This window comes from Oxyura jamaicensis, chromosome 2, assembly GCF_011077185.1.
Source record: "Oxyura jamaicensis isolate SHBP4307 breed ruddy duck chromosome 2, BPBGC_Ojam_1.0, whole genome shotgun sequence".
NCBI lineage: Eukaryota > Metazoa > Chordata > Aves > Anseriformes > Anatidae > Oxyura > Oxyura jamaicensis.
Genome location: NC_048894.1, coordinates 5,065,660 through 5,082,048, shown reverse-complemented (window position 1 = coordinate 5,082,048; position 16,389 = coordinate 5,065,660). Strand labels below are relative to the sequence as shown.

At 51.1% G+C, this 16,389-nt stretch overlaps 3 protein-coding genes and 1 long non-coding RNA gene across 9 annotated transcripts in view; 3 read left to right on the top strand and 1 right to left on the bottom strand.

The window, feature by feature from the left end:
* Positions 1 to 1,576, top strand: part of LOC118161773 (mitogen-activated protein kinase kinase kinase 3-like) — a 72,457-nt gene extending 70,881 nt beyond the window's left edge. For 2 of the 3 annotated variants that reach the window (XM_035317408.1, XM_035317409.1), the window contains exons 15-17: positions 108 to 237; positions 719 to 896; positions 1,205 to 1,575. In XM_035317408.1, the coding sequence (XP_035173299.1) occupies positions 108 to 237; positions 719 to 896; positions 1,205 to 1,433 (537 nt within the window). In that variant the 3' untranslated portion in view covers positions 1,434 to 1,575. Of the gene's footprint in view, positions 1 to 107; positions 238 to 718; positions 897 to 1,204 lie in introns of all 3 variants that reach the window. The other variant, XM_035317410.1, reaches the window with a different exon arrangement.
* A 394-nt stretch (positions 1,577 to 1,970) lies between these two features.
* On the top strand, positions 1,971 to 3,281 carry LOC118161775. 3 transcript variants are annotated; one of them, XR_004748161.1, is made up of 2 exons: positions 1,971 to 3,012; positions 3,063 to 3,281. It is a non-coding gene; the product is annotated as an uncharacterized LOC118161775 (long non-coding RNA). The 3 variants fall into 3 exon arrangements; XR_004748160.1 differs by having other exon boundaries at positions 1,972 to 3,006; XR_004748162.1 differs by having other exon boundaries at positions 1,972 to 3,006; positions 3,083 to 3,271.
* A 709-nt stretch (positions 3,282 to 3,990) lies between these two features.
* Positions 3,991 to 14,991, top strand: ACAA1 (acetyl-CoA acyltransferase 1). Its single transcript, XM_035317411.1, has 12 exons — positions 3,991 to 4,212; positions 5,345 to 5,438; positions 5,715 to 5,772; positions 6,687 to 6,766; positions 7,252 to 7,294; positions 8,034 to 8,132; positions 8,818 to 8,898; positions 10,707 to 10,897; positions 10,997 to 11,176; positions 11,941 to 11,996; positions 12,748 to 12,893; positions 13,039 to 14,991. Exons 1-12 carry the CDS (start codon positions 4,015 to 4,017, stop codon positions 13,112 to 13,114), a joined length of 1,302 nt encoding a protein of 433 aa, XP_035173302.1. The 5' UTR covers positions 3,991 to 4,014; the 3' UTR covers positions 13,115 to 14,991.
* A 160-nt stretch (positions 14,992 to 15,151) lies between these two features.
* DLEC1 (DLEC1 cilia and flagella associated protein) overlaps positions 15,152 to 16,389 on the bottom strand; it is a 37,225-nt gene continuing 35,987 nt past the window's right edge. For both annotated transcript variants that reach the window (XM_035317405.1, XM_035317407.1), the window contains exon 38: positions 15,152 to 15,284. In XM_035317405.1, the coding sequence (XP_035173296.1) occupies positions 15,161 to 15,284 (124 nt within the window). In that variant the 3' untranslated portion in view covers positions 15,152 to 15,160. The remainder of the gene's footprint in view (positions 15,285 to 16,389) is intronic.

Genomic DNA, 16,389 nt, shown 5'->3' with positions numbered 1-16,389 from the left:
TTGAGCTGAGAAATCTGGTGGTCAGGAAGGTTTATAAGGTCACGGTGACATGATGCACCTGGTTCTGCCGGTCCTTACGGTTGCTGCACGATGTTTCCTCTCGACAGGGTTCAATAAAGGACCAGCTAAAAGCATACGGTGCTCTGACGGAGAACGTCACTCGGAAGTACACCAGGCAGATCTTGCAGGGAGTCTTCTACTTGCACAGCAATATGATTGTCCACAGGGACATTAAAGGTGAGTAGGTAACGCAGGGAAGCTTCCCGCTTGCTTAGGTGTCTTCAGCCTAGCCTCACCGTGCCCCAGTATAATTCCTGTGCAAAACGTAGGGCAGGTATCTGGTATTTAAGTTATTTTTGCCCCGGCTTTGCCTCTTGACCCATGAAAATCTTGAACTAGCAGGTGATGGGAGGGACCTGAAGCTCTGTTCTGCTGTCGTTGGAAGCGGAGGATAATTCATCGTCTCCCATTCACCGCTCACTTTTTGGAAACCTGCTGAGTGAGACTGTCCGGGAGAGGTGGTGGGAATCTGCTCTCCTGGAGAGCAGCTGCCTAGGAGAGGAGGATTTGATGTAGTGCTGAGTCCAGCCCCAGCAAGGCCCTTTGGGCTCCCTCCCGCCCAACTCTTTGCCTCTCCTCTTGCTCTCCTTGCTATAGCTGCTCAGTTCAGCTTGTTGTTTCATCGCTCGGTGTTCTTGTTGTTGCTTTTTGACACCAGGTGCCAATATTTTGAGAGACTCCGCTGGAAATGTGAAACTTGGAGATTTTGGGGCCAGCAAACGTATCCAGACCATCTGCATGTCTGGGACCGGGATTAAATCTGTCACGGGAACGCCGTACTGGATGAGCCCAGAGGTTATCAGCGGAGAAGGCTACGGAAGGAAAGCTGACGTGTGGTAAGGAACAGAATCGAACCCCCCCTAAATCTAACGAGCCCTTTGGGAAGCCGTAGCGGGAGCAACAACTATAGCTAGCATTAGGAAGGTGCCAAGGATGCAAAGGTTGGAAATGGGAGGTGAGTGCCCAGGGGAGCAGGGCAAGCCAGGAGCAGTCCCTCAGTCAGTGCCCTGCCGGGGAGGAAGCCTGAGGAGCCCTTAGCAGAAAAGCCACCAGTTTTAGGACAAAACTCCCAAGTCTGCTCTCACTGGTGGGAGTGGAAGTCCCTTACGTGCTGTCTCACCCCGCCTGCTTGCCATCGTTGCAGGAGCGTGGCCTGCACCGTGGTGGAGATGTTAACGGAGAAGCCGCCGTGGGCGGAGTTCGAAGCCATGGCGGCGATTTTTAAGATCGCCACGCAGCCCACCAACCCCCAGCTCCCCGACGGCGTCTCCAACTCCTGCCGCAACTTCCTCAAGCAGATCTTCGTGGAGGAGAAGCGGAGGCCGACGGCCGAGGACCTGCTGAGGCACCCCTTCGTCAACTGCGGGCTCTGAGCCCAGGGCGGCGGGTTGGGGAAACGCCGGTGGGACAGGGGGGAAGTGGTGGCCGCCAGCCCCGCGGCCCTTTTTGCACCCTGCGGTTCACACCTCAGCCCCGGGCTCATCCTGCTGGTGGCCCCCCGGGTCCCTTCTTGCTCGTCACCAGCTCGGGATTGTGGGATTTTTGGAGGCACGCTCGGGACCGTTGGAGGCTGGAGATGGAGGCCACCGCCGAGAACTGGGGACGAGGGGTTCCCTGGAGCGCCGGGTTCGGGGCGAGCACCCTCCTCGTCCCCGGGACCAGCGGAGGAATGAGATGCTCGGTGCCCATCACCGCTCCCCGCAGAGGAACAAGCGCCAGGCTTCGGCCCAGCTGGAGATGATCCTCAGACCGCGGAGTTGGGGGGGACCCGGTGTCCCCGTTCACGAGGGGACGGGAACCCTTGGGAGGTGGCAACGCCAGGCAGCCTCGCCAGAGGGGCGGCGTTCGCTCCTCTTCTGTGCCTTAAGCGGTTACAATCGCGGACTGACGCCCGACTTGGCGCCTAGCAGGGAGTCGGGCGCATTTATGCAGATGTCTTGCCTTTGTGTGCGTGCGTGCGTGTGCGTGTGGAGCCGCGGGAGGAGCACAGCCGGGCCTCTGCATGAGACCCGGCCCAGTCCCTAAAATCGGGCAGAGAGGACCTGCGGGACTGCACGAGCATGAAGCCGCAGCCTGGGGCCGCAGGGCTGCGTAGATCGCGTGCAGCCGGGCTTCCTTCTGCAATATTCTGGGAGTTGTAGGAGAAATTGGGAAAGCTTCAGGCCAGCGTGTCAAACGCAGCTTTATTTTATTTTAATTTGTTCATTGAAAACGAAAAGCGTTGCTTGGAGCGAAGGGGAAATGGAGAACGGGGCTGTGTGTGACTTTGCACATCCTTGAATTCTTCCGGGCAGAAGAGATCGAGTCGTGCTGCGGCGGCACGGGGAGCATTTCCTTGGCTGCAGCTCCAGAGAGAGAGGCAAAACGGAGAATTATTTCAGTTAAGGAAAGACTGGGGCTGTTTGGGCAAATTAAATAGCTGGAAGGGTTCCCTGTAAATGTGTCCACGGGGCTGCGGAGGCCGGCACCTACCCAAGCTTTGCGCCTGGCCACCAGGGCGATGGATGACGGCTCTCCGGGCTGTCCCCTCCTTCCTCTAGGGGAAAGAAAAGAATTTTATTCTGTGAATAGGACCAAATGCATCGCTCTGGTTAGTTCTAGAGGATGGATTAAAAAACAAACAAACGTGTTGGCGAATAAGGGGTTGTCAGAAGAGACGAACAAAGGGTGGTTCGGTAAAGCTAAAAATGTTTTGATGCTGTTTTCTCCCCTTTCACCCAACCTGTTCAGCTTTGATGTTTCACCCCTTAGGGGTGGATGTGAGCTGTTATTTTCTCCAAAGACTCAAGAACAAAAGTGGGGCCCAGCCGTGCTGCCCGAGCGCTGGGGGAGGCTGCGGGGGACCCTCCGCAACGAACACTCCCTGGGGCCTCGGCAGCCCCACAGAGCACCCCAAAAAGCCTCCCTGGGACAGCCTGGCCCCCTGGCTCATGGGTGAGTGTGTTTGTGTGTGTACAGGGGGGTGTTTGTGTGTGTACAGGGGGGTGTTTGTGTGTGTACAGGGGTGTGTGTGTGTGTACAGGGGGGTGTGTGTGTGTGTACAGGGGGGTGTGTGTGTGTACAGGGGTGTGCGTGCAGGGCTGCGTGTGAGTGCACGCGTGTGAGTGCGACTCGCTCCTCAGGTGCCTTTGCCTTTGTGTTTTTTTTTTTTTTTAAACCCTCGCAGTGTTCTGATGTACAAAATGAAAACTAGAAGAGAATGTAATATTATGCCATGTAAATTTCCTTTTTGTTGTTGTTTTTTTTTTTTTTTATATATGTATATTTTATTTTGCCCAGAGCACCCCGGGGGAGCGGGGCGGCCCTGCTGGGGCCGTGTCCCCGCTTGCCGTGCGGTGTCACTGTGTGTATCCCAGAGAAACGTTTTCCTTCCATTGGAAAAAGGCTCCAGTGTGGTGTTGTGTCTGCTGAGCGCGTGCCCGTCCTCCGCTGCCATCCCTTCCTCGGGTGCTGCTGAGCAGCGGGGCTGGGGCCTTGGCCTGAAATAGGGGCCACCACCACGCGTGCGCTCCCTGTCTCCGTGGTCACATTGGCCTGGTGTTAGACCACGGCAGAAGGCTTGGGGCGGGCTCTTTTATTCCTGCCTTCTTTCATTTCATTCATTAGTTCTGATTTTCAGTTTTCACTTACCTGCATTTTAGCTTTTCACCTGAGAGTCTCCCAGAATTTAGTATTAATTTTTTATTTAAATTTTGTTTTAAATTTTATTTTCATTTTAACTTTTTTTTTTTAACCTTTCAATTTTGATTCCTTATTTCCCTTTAGTTACATTTATTTAACTCCTTCCCTCCCCTACCCCCCCCCCTTCCCCTTCCTCCTCCCCAACACGTGGATCCCGACTGGGGGGATGCGGGGCGTGGCCATGCAAATGAAGTGGGCGTGTCCACGAGAAAACCCCGCCCCCTCCGCGCGGCGGGGGCGGTCAAGATGGCGGCGGGGCCAGGGGACGCCAAGATGGCGGCGGGGAACGGCGGCGGGGCGCTGAGGCGGGTGCGGGCGGTGCTGGGGCACCTCTCCGGGCAGCCCCCGGCCGCCGTGCGGGCAGCGCCCTGCGGGAGCCGGGCAGGGAGCGGAGCCGCCGGCCCCGACGACGTGGTGGTGGTGCACGGGAGGAGGACGGCTATCGGCAGAGCCAAGCGCGGGGGGTTCAAGGTACGGATTTTTTTTTTCTGGGGGGGTCCCCTGCCTACTGCCCCTCACACCCCGCATCCAGGAGGCACCTCCGGACCCCAGAATCCTCGCTCACCCCTCAGGGAGCCGCCCCCGCCCCAAAATGTTGAGCCCCTCGTCCCACCAGCACCCCCTCAGGGCTTGCCCCCAGCCCAGGAGGGGCTCTGCTCGCCAGCCATCAGGAAAATAAAACCATTTTTTGACGGTGTGGAGGTGCCACCGGGAGCCCCCCCAGCCCCGCAGGCTGCTGTGGGGTGCCCAGCCCCATCATGTCCTGTCCAGAAGCCCCAGTTCCCCAAGGAACTGGGTGAGGAGCATCTCCCTCACCTCCCTGCCTTGGTGTGGACCTCTTGGTGTGGACCTCCTGGACCGGTCTTCTCCTTGCTAAGCCCCAGGAGCGGCGTCCCCGGGGTCTGAGCAGGACCCAAGCACGGTGCCAGGCGACTGCTGTCACTTTCTGTCCTCCTCAGCCTCTCCTCACACCACACTCCCACAAACCCAGCCCCGGGACAGCCACGGCACCTGCAAGTGGAGGTGGTAGTGGTGGGACACGAGGTGTTCCCAAGCTTCCTGAGGTTTTTCTAAGTGTTCAAGGGGTTGTGTTGAATTTGGGGTCGATAACGGCACACGCAGCTCTACTCTCGAGCGAATGAAGTCGCCGACTTGTGCAAAACCCGCTCCAGGCGTGTGCCCTGCGCTGCTGGGTGCAGAAATCCCCGCAGCGGCTCAGCTGGAGCTCAGCGGGTGGTGGGGTCCAGCTGCTGCCCTTCGGGGTCGCCTCGGCTTTACACAGAGGGAACCTGGAGGCTTTGCGTGCTCGTGCCTTATAACTCAACCTGGTCGCTTCACTTTCAAGGCCCTACAACGCATCTGTACGAATCCCAGCTAGGTAAGCAAGCTGCATGGGTTACGGTGCTCGAAAAGCACTCAAGGCAAAAACATGAGGAAGAGTAACGTCTTTGTAGGAAAGCTCAGCTCGGGCTGGTGGTGGCTGCGGAGGTGAGGTAGCGCTGCGTAAGCCCGGGCACCGGCCCTCTGAAGGAGCACGGAGGTGAGCTGGTGGCGGGGCAGTTGTTGGTGTTCGTTACGGAGCGCTAACCCCGTGTGCTTGCAGGATACCACGCCCGACGAGCTGCTGTCTGCCGTTATGACCGCCGTCCTGCAGGACGTCGGGCTTCGTCCAGAGGTGCTGGGAGACATCTGCGTGGGTGAGCAGTCGCCCTCCGTCCCGCCCTCAGGCTCCTGGTTGGGATTGCTCTCTGGGACAGGCCCATGGGAGACTCACGGGTGTTGCGGGGATCGGAAGGGGCTAACGCGTGGCGTTGTTATGCTCACGAAATTAACCCATCCTCGATGACTGTCCCAAGTGGCTGGGCTCCGAGCAGATGGCACCGAGCCATGGCGACACTAGTGTCCCTTCGGTGTCCGCAGCACATAGCGGGGGCAATGCAGCCGACTGACGGGAATACTGTCTTTGCATGCAGGAAACGTGCTGCAGCCGGGAGCCGGCGCTTTGATCGCAAGAGTTGCGCAGTTTCTAAGGTAAGCTCTCAACCAGATCGAGGTTTCTTCTCGTCTTCTTGGGCCTCAGCTACGGAGCAGCACTGGCTGAGAGGTCGTGATGAGGCTCGTGAGCTCGTAGTTTACGGCAGATCACCTTTTGCCTAGAAATCAGACTTTGATCGAGCGTTCGGAGAGCCCTGCTGGGAGAAGCAGGCCCTGTTGGCAGGGGCCGGGCGGTGCTGTGGGGAGCGGCCTCCCCTTCCATGCAGACATTGCTCCGTGGGCTGCCCCCTAATCTCCCCCCATCGGCACAGCGGTGCAAGTGACGGAGGCGTGAGCGCTTTGCTCGCTCTTGGCAGCCTTCCCAGGGAGGCAGAGGTGAGGCTGGTTAACCTCCGTGCCGCCTCTGGACGGGAGATCTCGTTTTGTGGGCTCCCAGCTGCTTCTCCGTACCGCAGAGAGGGCTGCGCTTCTCTCTGCCGTACCTGAGCAGTCACCTCACTTCTTTGCTTTTCGGAATTGTGGCTGATGTCTGCAGCTGCATCCCAGCTTCCAAATATTTCAGCCAGTATTTGTTGTTAAATGATGTTTCCTTCTGCTAAAGCAGTTCACAGTCGCCGCTTTGGAGGGGCGCAGGCACAGCGACTAGGAATATTGCAGAGCCTTTGAGCATTTCTGGCTCCGGTCAGAGCTCAGGAGTTGAGCTTGTGAGAGGGACCTGCTTACAGAGGGGTTTCTGAAGATAGACTCGTGGGGAAACAGCACACGGAGCCACCTTTCAACTTGGAAATTACCCATGAATTCTGCTTTGTCTCGGTGCAGCTCCAAATAGGCCAACAAATGGATACTGGGATCTGTATCAAGCACGAGGGTTAAAGTTTAATCAGGAGGCTTCATGTTCTCTCCAGTGGTTTGGTTTGTTGTGCGGCCTTTAACGCTCTCTCGTGTTCTAGCGGTATCCCAGAGACGGTGCCTTGCTCGAGTGTGAACCGGCAGTGCTCCTCCGGGCTGCAGGCCATTATCAACATAGCTGGTAAGTGTGCAGGGGCACTCGGGCTGGCGTTGATGCCTGCCCCGTCATGAGGGCTCCTGTATCCTGGTCGCTTGTGCTCCAGTCCCTCTGAGCAGTAAAAACAGCGATAAAGCCGTCTGCTGTTGGGAATTCTCAGCGTGGTGTTGTCTTGAATACTGTCATATCCTTGAGATACGAAGATACCCTTATACATACACCTCACACCCCTGAGGTGTGTAAGATACCCTTAGAGAAATACCTCGGCCATCTGAGGATGAGTTCTTCCTACGTCAGGTTCCTTCTCTAAGGGTCAGTCCTGTCCTCCCTGCTTGCAGGTCAGCTCGTGCTTAGTTTCAGCCACATCAGCTCCTCGGCTTACGTTGGAGCGCGGAGGGAGAGCCCCTTCCGGGGGCGGTGAGAGCGTCGGGTGGTCGCCGAGCTGCAGCTGGAACCCAAGCGCTTTTGCTCCTAACGATAATGAGAATGTTTGTGCGCTGCTGTTACAGGTGGCATCCGAAACGGGTCATACGACATCGGCTTGGCCTGCGGGTAAGAACATCATCTCGTGGTGCTTTTATGGCCCCCTGCACGCTGTCCTGCAGCAGGTCTTGGGTGAGGCGTCAGAGATCCCTTCCAGGCAGATCCGTGTTCCCAGAATGCAGCAGACCGTGAAGCATCTTAAGCATCGTGGCCTAGACGGGCCGTACAAAAGCTCGCTAGGCCTAAGCGGGGGCTTTGTATTCGTGCAGTGAAATTGGGTTCCTTCGATTAACTCAGCAGCAGCTCAAAGGCTGCAGCCTCTGGGACCCACATCTGAAATTCTTTGTGTTGCAAGATGCAAATGGCATCACTCACTGAAGTCTCTTTGTCTTGGGTTGCTTCATACTTGGTGTTCTCCTGCCAACCAGTTTTTAAGCTGGAACTGGCCTTTTTCTGGCTGTTGACAACTCTAGTCCAAGAACCTTGGGTTTCTCATTACGTCTGAAGACAGAAGTGCCAGAATAGTTAGCAGTTCCTTCCTTGCTGTGGAAACACGAGAAATTAACTGTTGACATTAGTGCTACTGAAACAAGGAGTGCCTGAGGCTTGCAATCAGGTGTAATTTTGTGCTAATTGTGTTGACGCCTGAAGAGCTTCTGCCTCAGGCAGTTTTTAATGATTAGCTGCAATTCTGTAGGTCCATAGGAAAGAATGTTGTCAAGACATTGATCAGTCGTAGCTGAGCAATCATCGTGAGTGTAGCCTGGAAGCAGTGGCAGTAACTTCATTTTTTCTCCCCCATGTTCAGCGTGGAAACGATGTCCCTCAGAAGTGCCAGTAACCCTGGCGATATCAGCTCCAGCATGATGGAAAACAGCAAAGCTCGAGATTGCCTTATTCCCATGGGGTGAGTGCCTCCTCCCAGAGGGGTTCCACGTTGTCCGTCCCCCGGTGGCTGCTGCTCCACACCGATCTGAGTGCCGGGAGCTTGGCCGTAGGCGTCAGCATCCTCCTGGGCTGGTGCAGAAGATCAGTCGCGTGGAATGGGTGGGGAAGATCAGCAGCTCTGATGAAGGATTTTCTTGCCTTATATCTTAAGCTCAGTGGCTTTATTAATACAAACAGTTAACGAATCACAACCTTTTGTGCGTTTAGGATTTACGGAAATGCTGTTGAATTTCATAATCTCAGCTTCCATGTAGCACAAAGAAGCCTCTGATATTCTGCTGTTCTCTGAAGTGCCACACGTGCAAGGCAACAGCCGCCTTGAATTCTTTTCTCCTGTACCTGACCTGCCAGCTTCATTAACCCCCTTGGCATGGCCACACGTTGGCAGAGATGGAGGCCATCCACTTTGCTCTTAAACTGACCCCGAGGGGAGTCTGTGGTGTGATACAGAGCGGATTTGGACCTTGTTTTGGTTAATGGTTTTGATTCAGGGCCTGCTTCTGCCAAGCAGGTCCAGGTCAAGCAGTCAGCAGTTAGCTTTGAGGCTGAAGCCCCTGCTTGTAGCTCGTGTTGTCCCAGCAGAAGCCAATTCCAGCTTCGTTTGATACATTATCGGATTAATTTTCTGATGTTGTTTTCCCCAGAATAACCTCAGAGAATGTGGCAGAGAAGTTTGGAGTTTCCCGAAAGAAGCAAGATGCCTTTGCCTTGGCTTCCCAACAAAAGTAAATGCTTTTCATTTTTACCTTTTTGGTTAGGGAATACATAGAGATGGGGGGGGAAAAACCACAACAACGCTGCACATTGCATGAGTGGTTAAGTACAGCCTTCATCTTGCCTTTCAAAACTTAACGGTGAGTAAAGAAGCCTGAGATGGTCAGAGCAAAGACCCTCTGAGTCCAGAGCTGTTCCGGGAGCTGCGTGGTTTTGCACACTTACCACCAGACATGCAGGCTTTGAGCACCGAGTGCGGCTGTGTTTGCCATGGTGTGAAGGATACAATCGCCACGAGGTTTCTGAAGCCAGCGGACAGCTCAGTGTTTCCGTAGTGGCTTTGGCTCGGTGTCATTTTAAATGAATGTGGGCGTCACAGCAGAAGTGATCTTCCCTGAGGGGGAGCATTTCAAAGTAGCCATTTCTAGAGAGTTGCTGAGCTTATAAGAAGAGCAGCTTGTCTTTGCTGCAGGTGCTTGGCTCCAGGTGAGCCCCATCCTACCTCTAATAACCTTCCTTTAGGTTAAAAAATTGCCAGGGTGAGCTGACCCCTGGAATCCCCGCGGTTGTACCGGCAGTCCAGGGGTGATGGGCAAGATGTTGAAGTTGCTGGCATCAAGGAGTTAAACCAACTTCCAGAACTGTGTTTAAGCATCGCCCCGGTCCAATTAGTTATCTAATGCAGGAAGCCACTGGACAAGGCAGTTAACCTTTAAATTCTGGCCCTGCTTCGAGGGAACTTGGCATGCCAGGCTTTCTCACTGGCTGATAGCGCGAAAGGGTATGTGAACGCGATCCTCACCTCTCACATGAGGAAAGGGTTGATTTTCTGGCTGCAGGCTCAGGATGTCTGTGGAGTTACTGATCTCTCCTTCGGCTGTTAATCTCTCTTACTTGGCATATTAAATATTTATATTTTATGAATAAAAGTGTAAAACAACGAGGGAGTAGAACAAGCTTTGTTTCCAATTTGCATTACCTGAAAAGGGCACTTTGCTGCTGGAAGGTAATTCTTCTTAATTGTCTCTGCTGCGGAGGCTTTTAAATACCTTGTTAGTATGAAAGATGAAAATTATGTGCTCTGAATTAATTATAATTTAGCTGCTTGCATTCTCCATCAGTGTGCTTATATCAGTTGTTCCCTGCTGGTAATGCTGCCGTCAGAGGGACCAGGCCCGATCCTCTGTGCACCTTTCCTTCTGGTTCCCTTCTGTGGAGTCAATAAATTATGCAGCATAAATTGGAATCGTTTGAGGCTGAAAGGTGACATTTAAATGCCAGAAGATGATACTTCAAGTCTGAAGTCTAAAAGTCAACTTGTTTTTCGTAGGACAAAATCTGGAATGGGTGAAACTCGAGCCGTTCAGTAACTTCTCACAAGTTATTAGTATTGCACAGAAGCTCAGCTGACTCGCCCTGTTTTAAACTTTCAGAAATAGGAATTGGTGTTTGAACATCGGGATTGTTTTCTCCCAGTTGTGGTGTGACTGTACCACAGGACACGTACAATGTGATGGCTGTGGGCTGGTGGTGGTCAGTCAGTCACTAAGGTGTTAGTGGGGACGGAACGGGATCAGCGCTGTGTGCTCCTGTGACTCGGGCTTGGGGAGAATGCCCAGTGTATAAGTGATGTATTTCCTGTGTCAGAGGTAAGAAATCTGTCTTCCACTTAACAAAAAGCAGCACTTGCCTTCCATCCACTGCTCAGACATGATGCACCTGGTTGCAAATCACCTCTTAATTCAGCCTCACTGACTGCTCTTGTTGAGTTCTCTCGCAGTTCACCTCCAGTTACTTTAACTTTCCTTTCCTTTAACAGAGCAGCAAAGGCTCAGCAGCTGGGACTGTTCAAAGCCGAGATTGTTCCGGTCAAGACCACCGTCCAAGATAAGGAGGGCAACCAACAAACAATCACCGTGCACCAAGACGAAGGGATTAGGCCCTCCACCACCCTGGAAGGCTTGGCAAAGCTGAAGCCTGCCTTCAAGGAGAACGGCAGCACCACAGCAGGTCAGCTGTGCCGTTAAATTCCTGCCATCCTTGTGGCCTACCTGCTCTTTCGCACGATGTGCTCAGGCAGAAGAGGTGAGAACAGATCTCTTCCAACAGGTAACGCCAGCCAGGTCAGTGACGGAGCAGCCGCAGTTCTGCTGGCAAAGCGTTCGACAGCAGCACAGCTGGGACTGCCGGTGCTGGGGGTGCTCAGGTCCTTCGCCGTGGTCGGAGTCCCGCCCGATGTTATGGGCATAGGGCCTGCCTACGCGATCCCTGCCGCCGTGGGGAAGGCAGGTAAGGAACTCATCGCTCACACGGTGCTCAGCACGAGGCAGAATCGCACCCTGCCGACTGAAATTGGAGCACGTGCAGCTGGCAGGGAGAGGAACCTTGTCAGAGGTGCTGCCTAGTGGTGGTGTAACACTGCTCGCTTCTGAGGTATAAATTACCACTCGCTCACCTTTGAGAAGCTCAGGACTAAACCCCTGCACGGTCTCAACAAGCTGCTAGCGTGTGGCAAATGATTTAGAGTCGTTTAGTTCTCTTCTCACTGAATGTGAGTAGGCTGCGGCTGTGTGGTTTTCTTGTTTGTGTTTTGGTTTTCTTTACCATTTTGGCATCTGACCAGTGGAACGGGCTTTCCTCACTGTTACACTCACAGGGTTAAACAGCTCTCATAGCTCATGATTATTATTGTGGCCAACTTAATATTGTGGTCAGCTGTCATCGCTGTGGTTACACATTTGCCTATAGTTTTATCTTTGTCTTGAAACACCCTTCAGCCTTTAACCCCTCTGCAAAGAAACTGTGTTTAATCTAAGGAAATTGCAAACGCAGTGACACGGTGCCACGGGCTGTGAGGTTGTGTGGTCTTTAGATACTTGTACACATAAAGACACAAACGCAGACACCTGACAGGGAGCCAGGGACCTCCCTTTGCTGTTGTTAGTGGAGTAGAAGTAGAATTCATAAAGGAAGACTTTAAGTGAATTATTATCTTTGATGTAGTTATAAGGCAAAAATATCTCCTTTTAAATCCTGACTTTTTTGAACCACAGGTCTGACACTAAACGACATTGATATATTTGAAATCAATGAAGCCTTTGCAAGCCAGGTGAGTGATCATTCTGTTTGAGCTGTCAGATTGCTCGGAAACTTAATATATTTCAACTTGGTCTCAAAATGAAGATTTGACTACATTTCTGGCCAAATGTTAAGAACGTGCAGAGACTATTTTCTTGAAACAAAAACAAGCAGGGCATTGCTTATATAGCATAAGATTAAAAAAAGATCTCCATCAAATAATAAAGATGACTTTATCGTTGTATCCTCATACCAACTTGCAAAACTGCTGTTTCACGAGGCTGTAATTGTTACAGGGTGGTGTCAGTGTGAATGTGTTGCGCTCACCAATTTGCTTGTCCTTAATGAAGCAGAAACTTCACTTGTCCACAAATCTGTGGCTTGCCTGTCAGAAAGTATGTGGGCTCAGTTTGAGATGAAGTTGATAGGTTTTGTTTGCTTCACGTGCTTTGGATTTGTAATGTAGTTCTGCTGCTTTCCCCTGGAAATTGTCTAGCTAGTCAGGCCTATAAACACTAATTTTAATACTTCAGTACTTTCAGAGCAGCTGACACAAGCGTGTGGGTTTTATGTAATAAAAAACGTAACTTGAGCTGAATTCATTTTGAGCACAAATCTGAAGCTCCTAGCCGGGCAGATAATCCTAGGCAGGTCTGTTTGCCGTCCTTTCTATGTGGAGATCACCAGCCTTCTCTGCAGCCCTCTTAGATCTGCATTGCAGGAGAGCTGAGAACTAACGGAGGTGAGAGCATCCTGTGAAACATTTCCCCATGCCTTTCCAGGCTGTGTACTGTGTTGAAAAGCTGGGCATTCCCATGGAGAAGGTCAACCCCCTGGGAGGAGCAATAGCCCTTGGGCACCCCCTGGGCTGTACGGGTGCTCGGCAAGTCGTCACTTTGCTCAACGAATTGAAGCGCAGAGGGAAAAGGTGAGCACTGAACAGCGGTGTTAACCTTAGCTGGAGCTGGGTAAATCGGGCTCAGAAGTAATCATCGCTTTTATTTGACTTTTTCCCCTGGTCAGGTGATATAAACGTGATGTTTTTCTTAATTCCCTGTCTTCTTTCGTTCCAGAGCGTATGGCGTTGTATCGATGTGCATTGGAACTGGCATGGGAGCTGCAGCAGTATTTGAATACCCCGGGAACTAAACTCCAGTGTACTAACAAACCAACACAGCTGCTAATTCTCTGCCTTCTCTAGTAATAGCAAATGATTTGCACTGTGCAATCAAGTGGATTCAGGGATCCGTTACTAGCTCTACAAATTTCAGGCACAAATTGAGAAGCAGAATAAATCCTACAGATCAACTGAGGTGGAAAAAGGCAAAATTGACGTTTGCTTCAGCACCATGAAGCATCCTAGGATGAGAGAAGAAATGAGGACAGGCCCTTGTGTGGTGATAGTGAATGAATACTTGTAACCAATCCCTTTACTCTGAGCTCCTTCTCTCTAATTCTATTTACGTTGTACGTTGTTTGTATGACTAATCACCTAAAACCATGGCTCCAAATGAAAATGTCCGTGCACATGAAATGGCTTTTCCAGGGTTTTCTTAAAGCTTTTGCCATCCTGCAGGAAGCCTAGGAAGATGTCTTTTGAAAGCAGCACAAAGACTTAACACTTCCTTTATAACTGTGTTTGTCCTACCCAAGTCACAAGTTGGCTCTGTCTTAAATCATCCACGTGCTAGAGGATGTGCTTTAGCGTTGTATCTATGGAGAGTTTTTTAACCAAGCTGCTCTGAAAGCGCCAGGGGGGCAAGGTGGAAGGGCTGCTAGCAAGTAGTTTCCATAGCAGCAAACTACAAACAGTTGGGGTGCCTGAACAGAAAGGTTCTGAGAAATCGCTAGAAACAAGGTCTTTGAAAATAGCCATTCCACTTCTTACAACGTGTTTCTAATTATTAGCTTGTATGACTAATGTAGTAGACAAGCTTATGCTTAATGATGAGGTACAAAACAGATTTCAGCACTAATACAAATGTTTACATTTCATCTTAGGAAATTTTCCCTTCAGAAAGATCACTGAAACTGAAACTAAGAGCTAATGGCTTGAAAAAGAAATGTATTAATGACCTCTGATGTGTTACGAAGTTTAAATTTGTAACGCAGACTGAAGATTTTTGTCCTAGCTCTTATTTTGCACTTAATACAAGTGGGCTCCTGCAATATCTTTGTATTCTTTTTATTGTGATTGTTAGCTGAAGGTCACGATTAGCGAGAGCTATTTTATTTTCTCATGCTCCTGTTCTGCAGCCTGGCTTTGCTTACCCAGCCATCTCACAGATTTCAGAGCAAAAAGAGCATTATTTCGAGGGGGGAGGGAGGCAGTTGTATCTTCGAGGGTCCTCTTTGCACACTAAGGTTCCTATGTATAAAATGAGGTCTCAGTGCCAGCACATAGCTGCTTCCAGCTAGGCAGAAGGCAGATAGCATCATCTTTTGTCCTCTTCCAGGGTGGGTTTTGGCCCCTTCCCACACACACTGCCTCTAACAAAAACCTTATGGGATGGGAGTGGAAAACTTAGCGGTCTCAGAAGTGGGAATTTTGGTGACCTTTAGCTAAAGCAATTCTAAAAACAGTTAAGGAGATGTGTGAGTAAATGAGAACCATGTGGGAGGAAGGAATCAAAAGGCAGAAGCGTTTCTCCCGCTGTAGCTGACGGGGCTGTTCTCAATACCCAAGCATGATGAAACATGCAGAGTCCAGGAAATGTTGGGTTTCCCATATTCATGTAAGACAGTGAGAAGACAGCCAGAGAACTGCTGGTTTATTCACTAACTCTTGGTTTTATTGTGTATCAGTGGCCATTTTAATGTCAAACAAGCAGAAAAATTGCAAAACGAAAGCTTCTTTTTACCATACCAACTGTCTTGATTGTGATTTGAAGCACACTGTACTATGCAAAAGTTTTTTGACCCAATAGTTACCATTGCTGGCTTGCAATTTAAAACATGTTGCAGAGCCTGGCTCTGTGGGTAATGCTAAGCTTATCAGAGCAATAAAATACCACAGGAGGAGATTATGACTGTTTTCAAATTACTGTGACTTTTTTCACGCATAACCTGTAAACTTTATTCTGCTCAAACTCCAGTACACATTTAAAAGCTGAAGTAGATGAAAATACAGGCTCAGCTGATGACACTTTTGATGACACAGATGACTTCCTTGTCATGCGTTCTGCACTGTCCTGCTTAAATCAAATGCAGGTCTTCGTACTTTCCATCATATGATCCACGTCCCCTGAGCTGCAGCGTGCAAGGCTTCTCTCCCAGCATCCCAGTAATGGTCACAATGGCTTCGTACTCAATGTCCTTCCTAAAGTGCACAGGGAGAAGATGACATTTCAGTTAGAGCGGGACCCATCTCCATGATTCAGGATGATATTTGTGGAAGATAAAGGAGCAAAGGGTGCCCTCAAGTATGAACTGCTCCTGGTCACTAACGCGCTCTCTAACATTAGTCTCAAGTCTGTGGGGAGTCAGCTGGCTTCACTTTCATACATAATGGGGGGTTTAAAACAATGCTACAGTGCCTACCTCAGCTAAAGATACTGGATTATTAATTTCATTGTTCAAAGAAGGCCTTGAGTGTCTTCCTGGCTGTGAAAGTCAATTTGAGTTGAACTAAATAAAATCGAGCGCTCCTAAGGGATTATAGCCTGCCTGCACTGCTTTGCTGTGACAACTCCTCCCCTCTGACAGACAGGTTGGAAACATAAGTTTGTCAGTGCCAGTAAGTCAAGGGATAATTGACTGAGTCCACGTTGTAAATGAGCATCAAAGAGCTTACAGCAAGTGGAGTTTTAGCACTTGTGCTAAGTGGAACTCTTACAGCATAATTTGCCTAAGGCTGGTGCTACCCAGCACCCTTGGGATCCTCCAGCTGGAGTTGTCTGCTTCCAAGTGATTGCTGTGGTAAAGGCCTGCGGCAAGAGCCTTGTCTAACAGGCAGCTCTTATTTCTCCTAGTACAAAATTCCTGCAGGAGGAGCGCAGATTTAGGGAGGTGAGTCACATCACCGCACACCTCAAATGTCATCAATTTACTACTGCCATGCTGGTGCTGAGCTCGGCAGTGCTGGGAATGCTCTAGCCAGGGATATACAGGTGAGCTGGCTGCTGGACCTGTGCTTCGTGGTAGTTTCAGGCAGGCTGATTATTGTTGCATCTGTTGTCAGACAAAAGGAAGCCAAAAGGCTCTGCTGAAAGATTTCAGTAGTTGAGTCTGGTCCAAGTTGGTTTCTGGTCCAAGGCACTGCTCAGAGCAAGGCCTAACAGCAGCTGCTCCAGGCCTCGTCCCGCTGAGACTGCAGGAGCTCCAGGCATGGAGAGCTCAGGGCCTGGCCTGGGGGACCTAAAGTTCCAACAATAGCTGTCACCTGGAGGTTGCTTCTTGAAACTTCCCTCTCAGCAGTGTTCAGA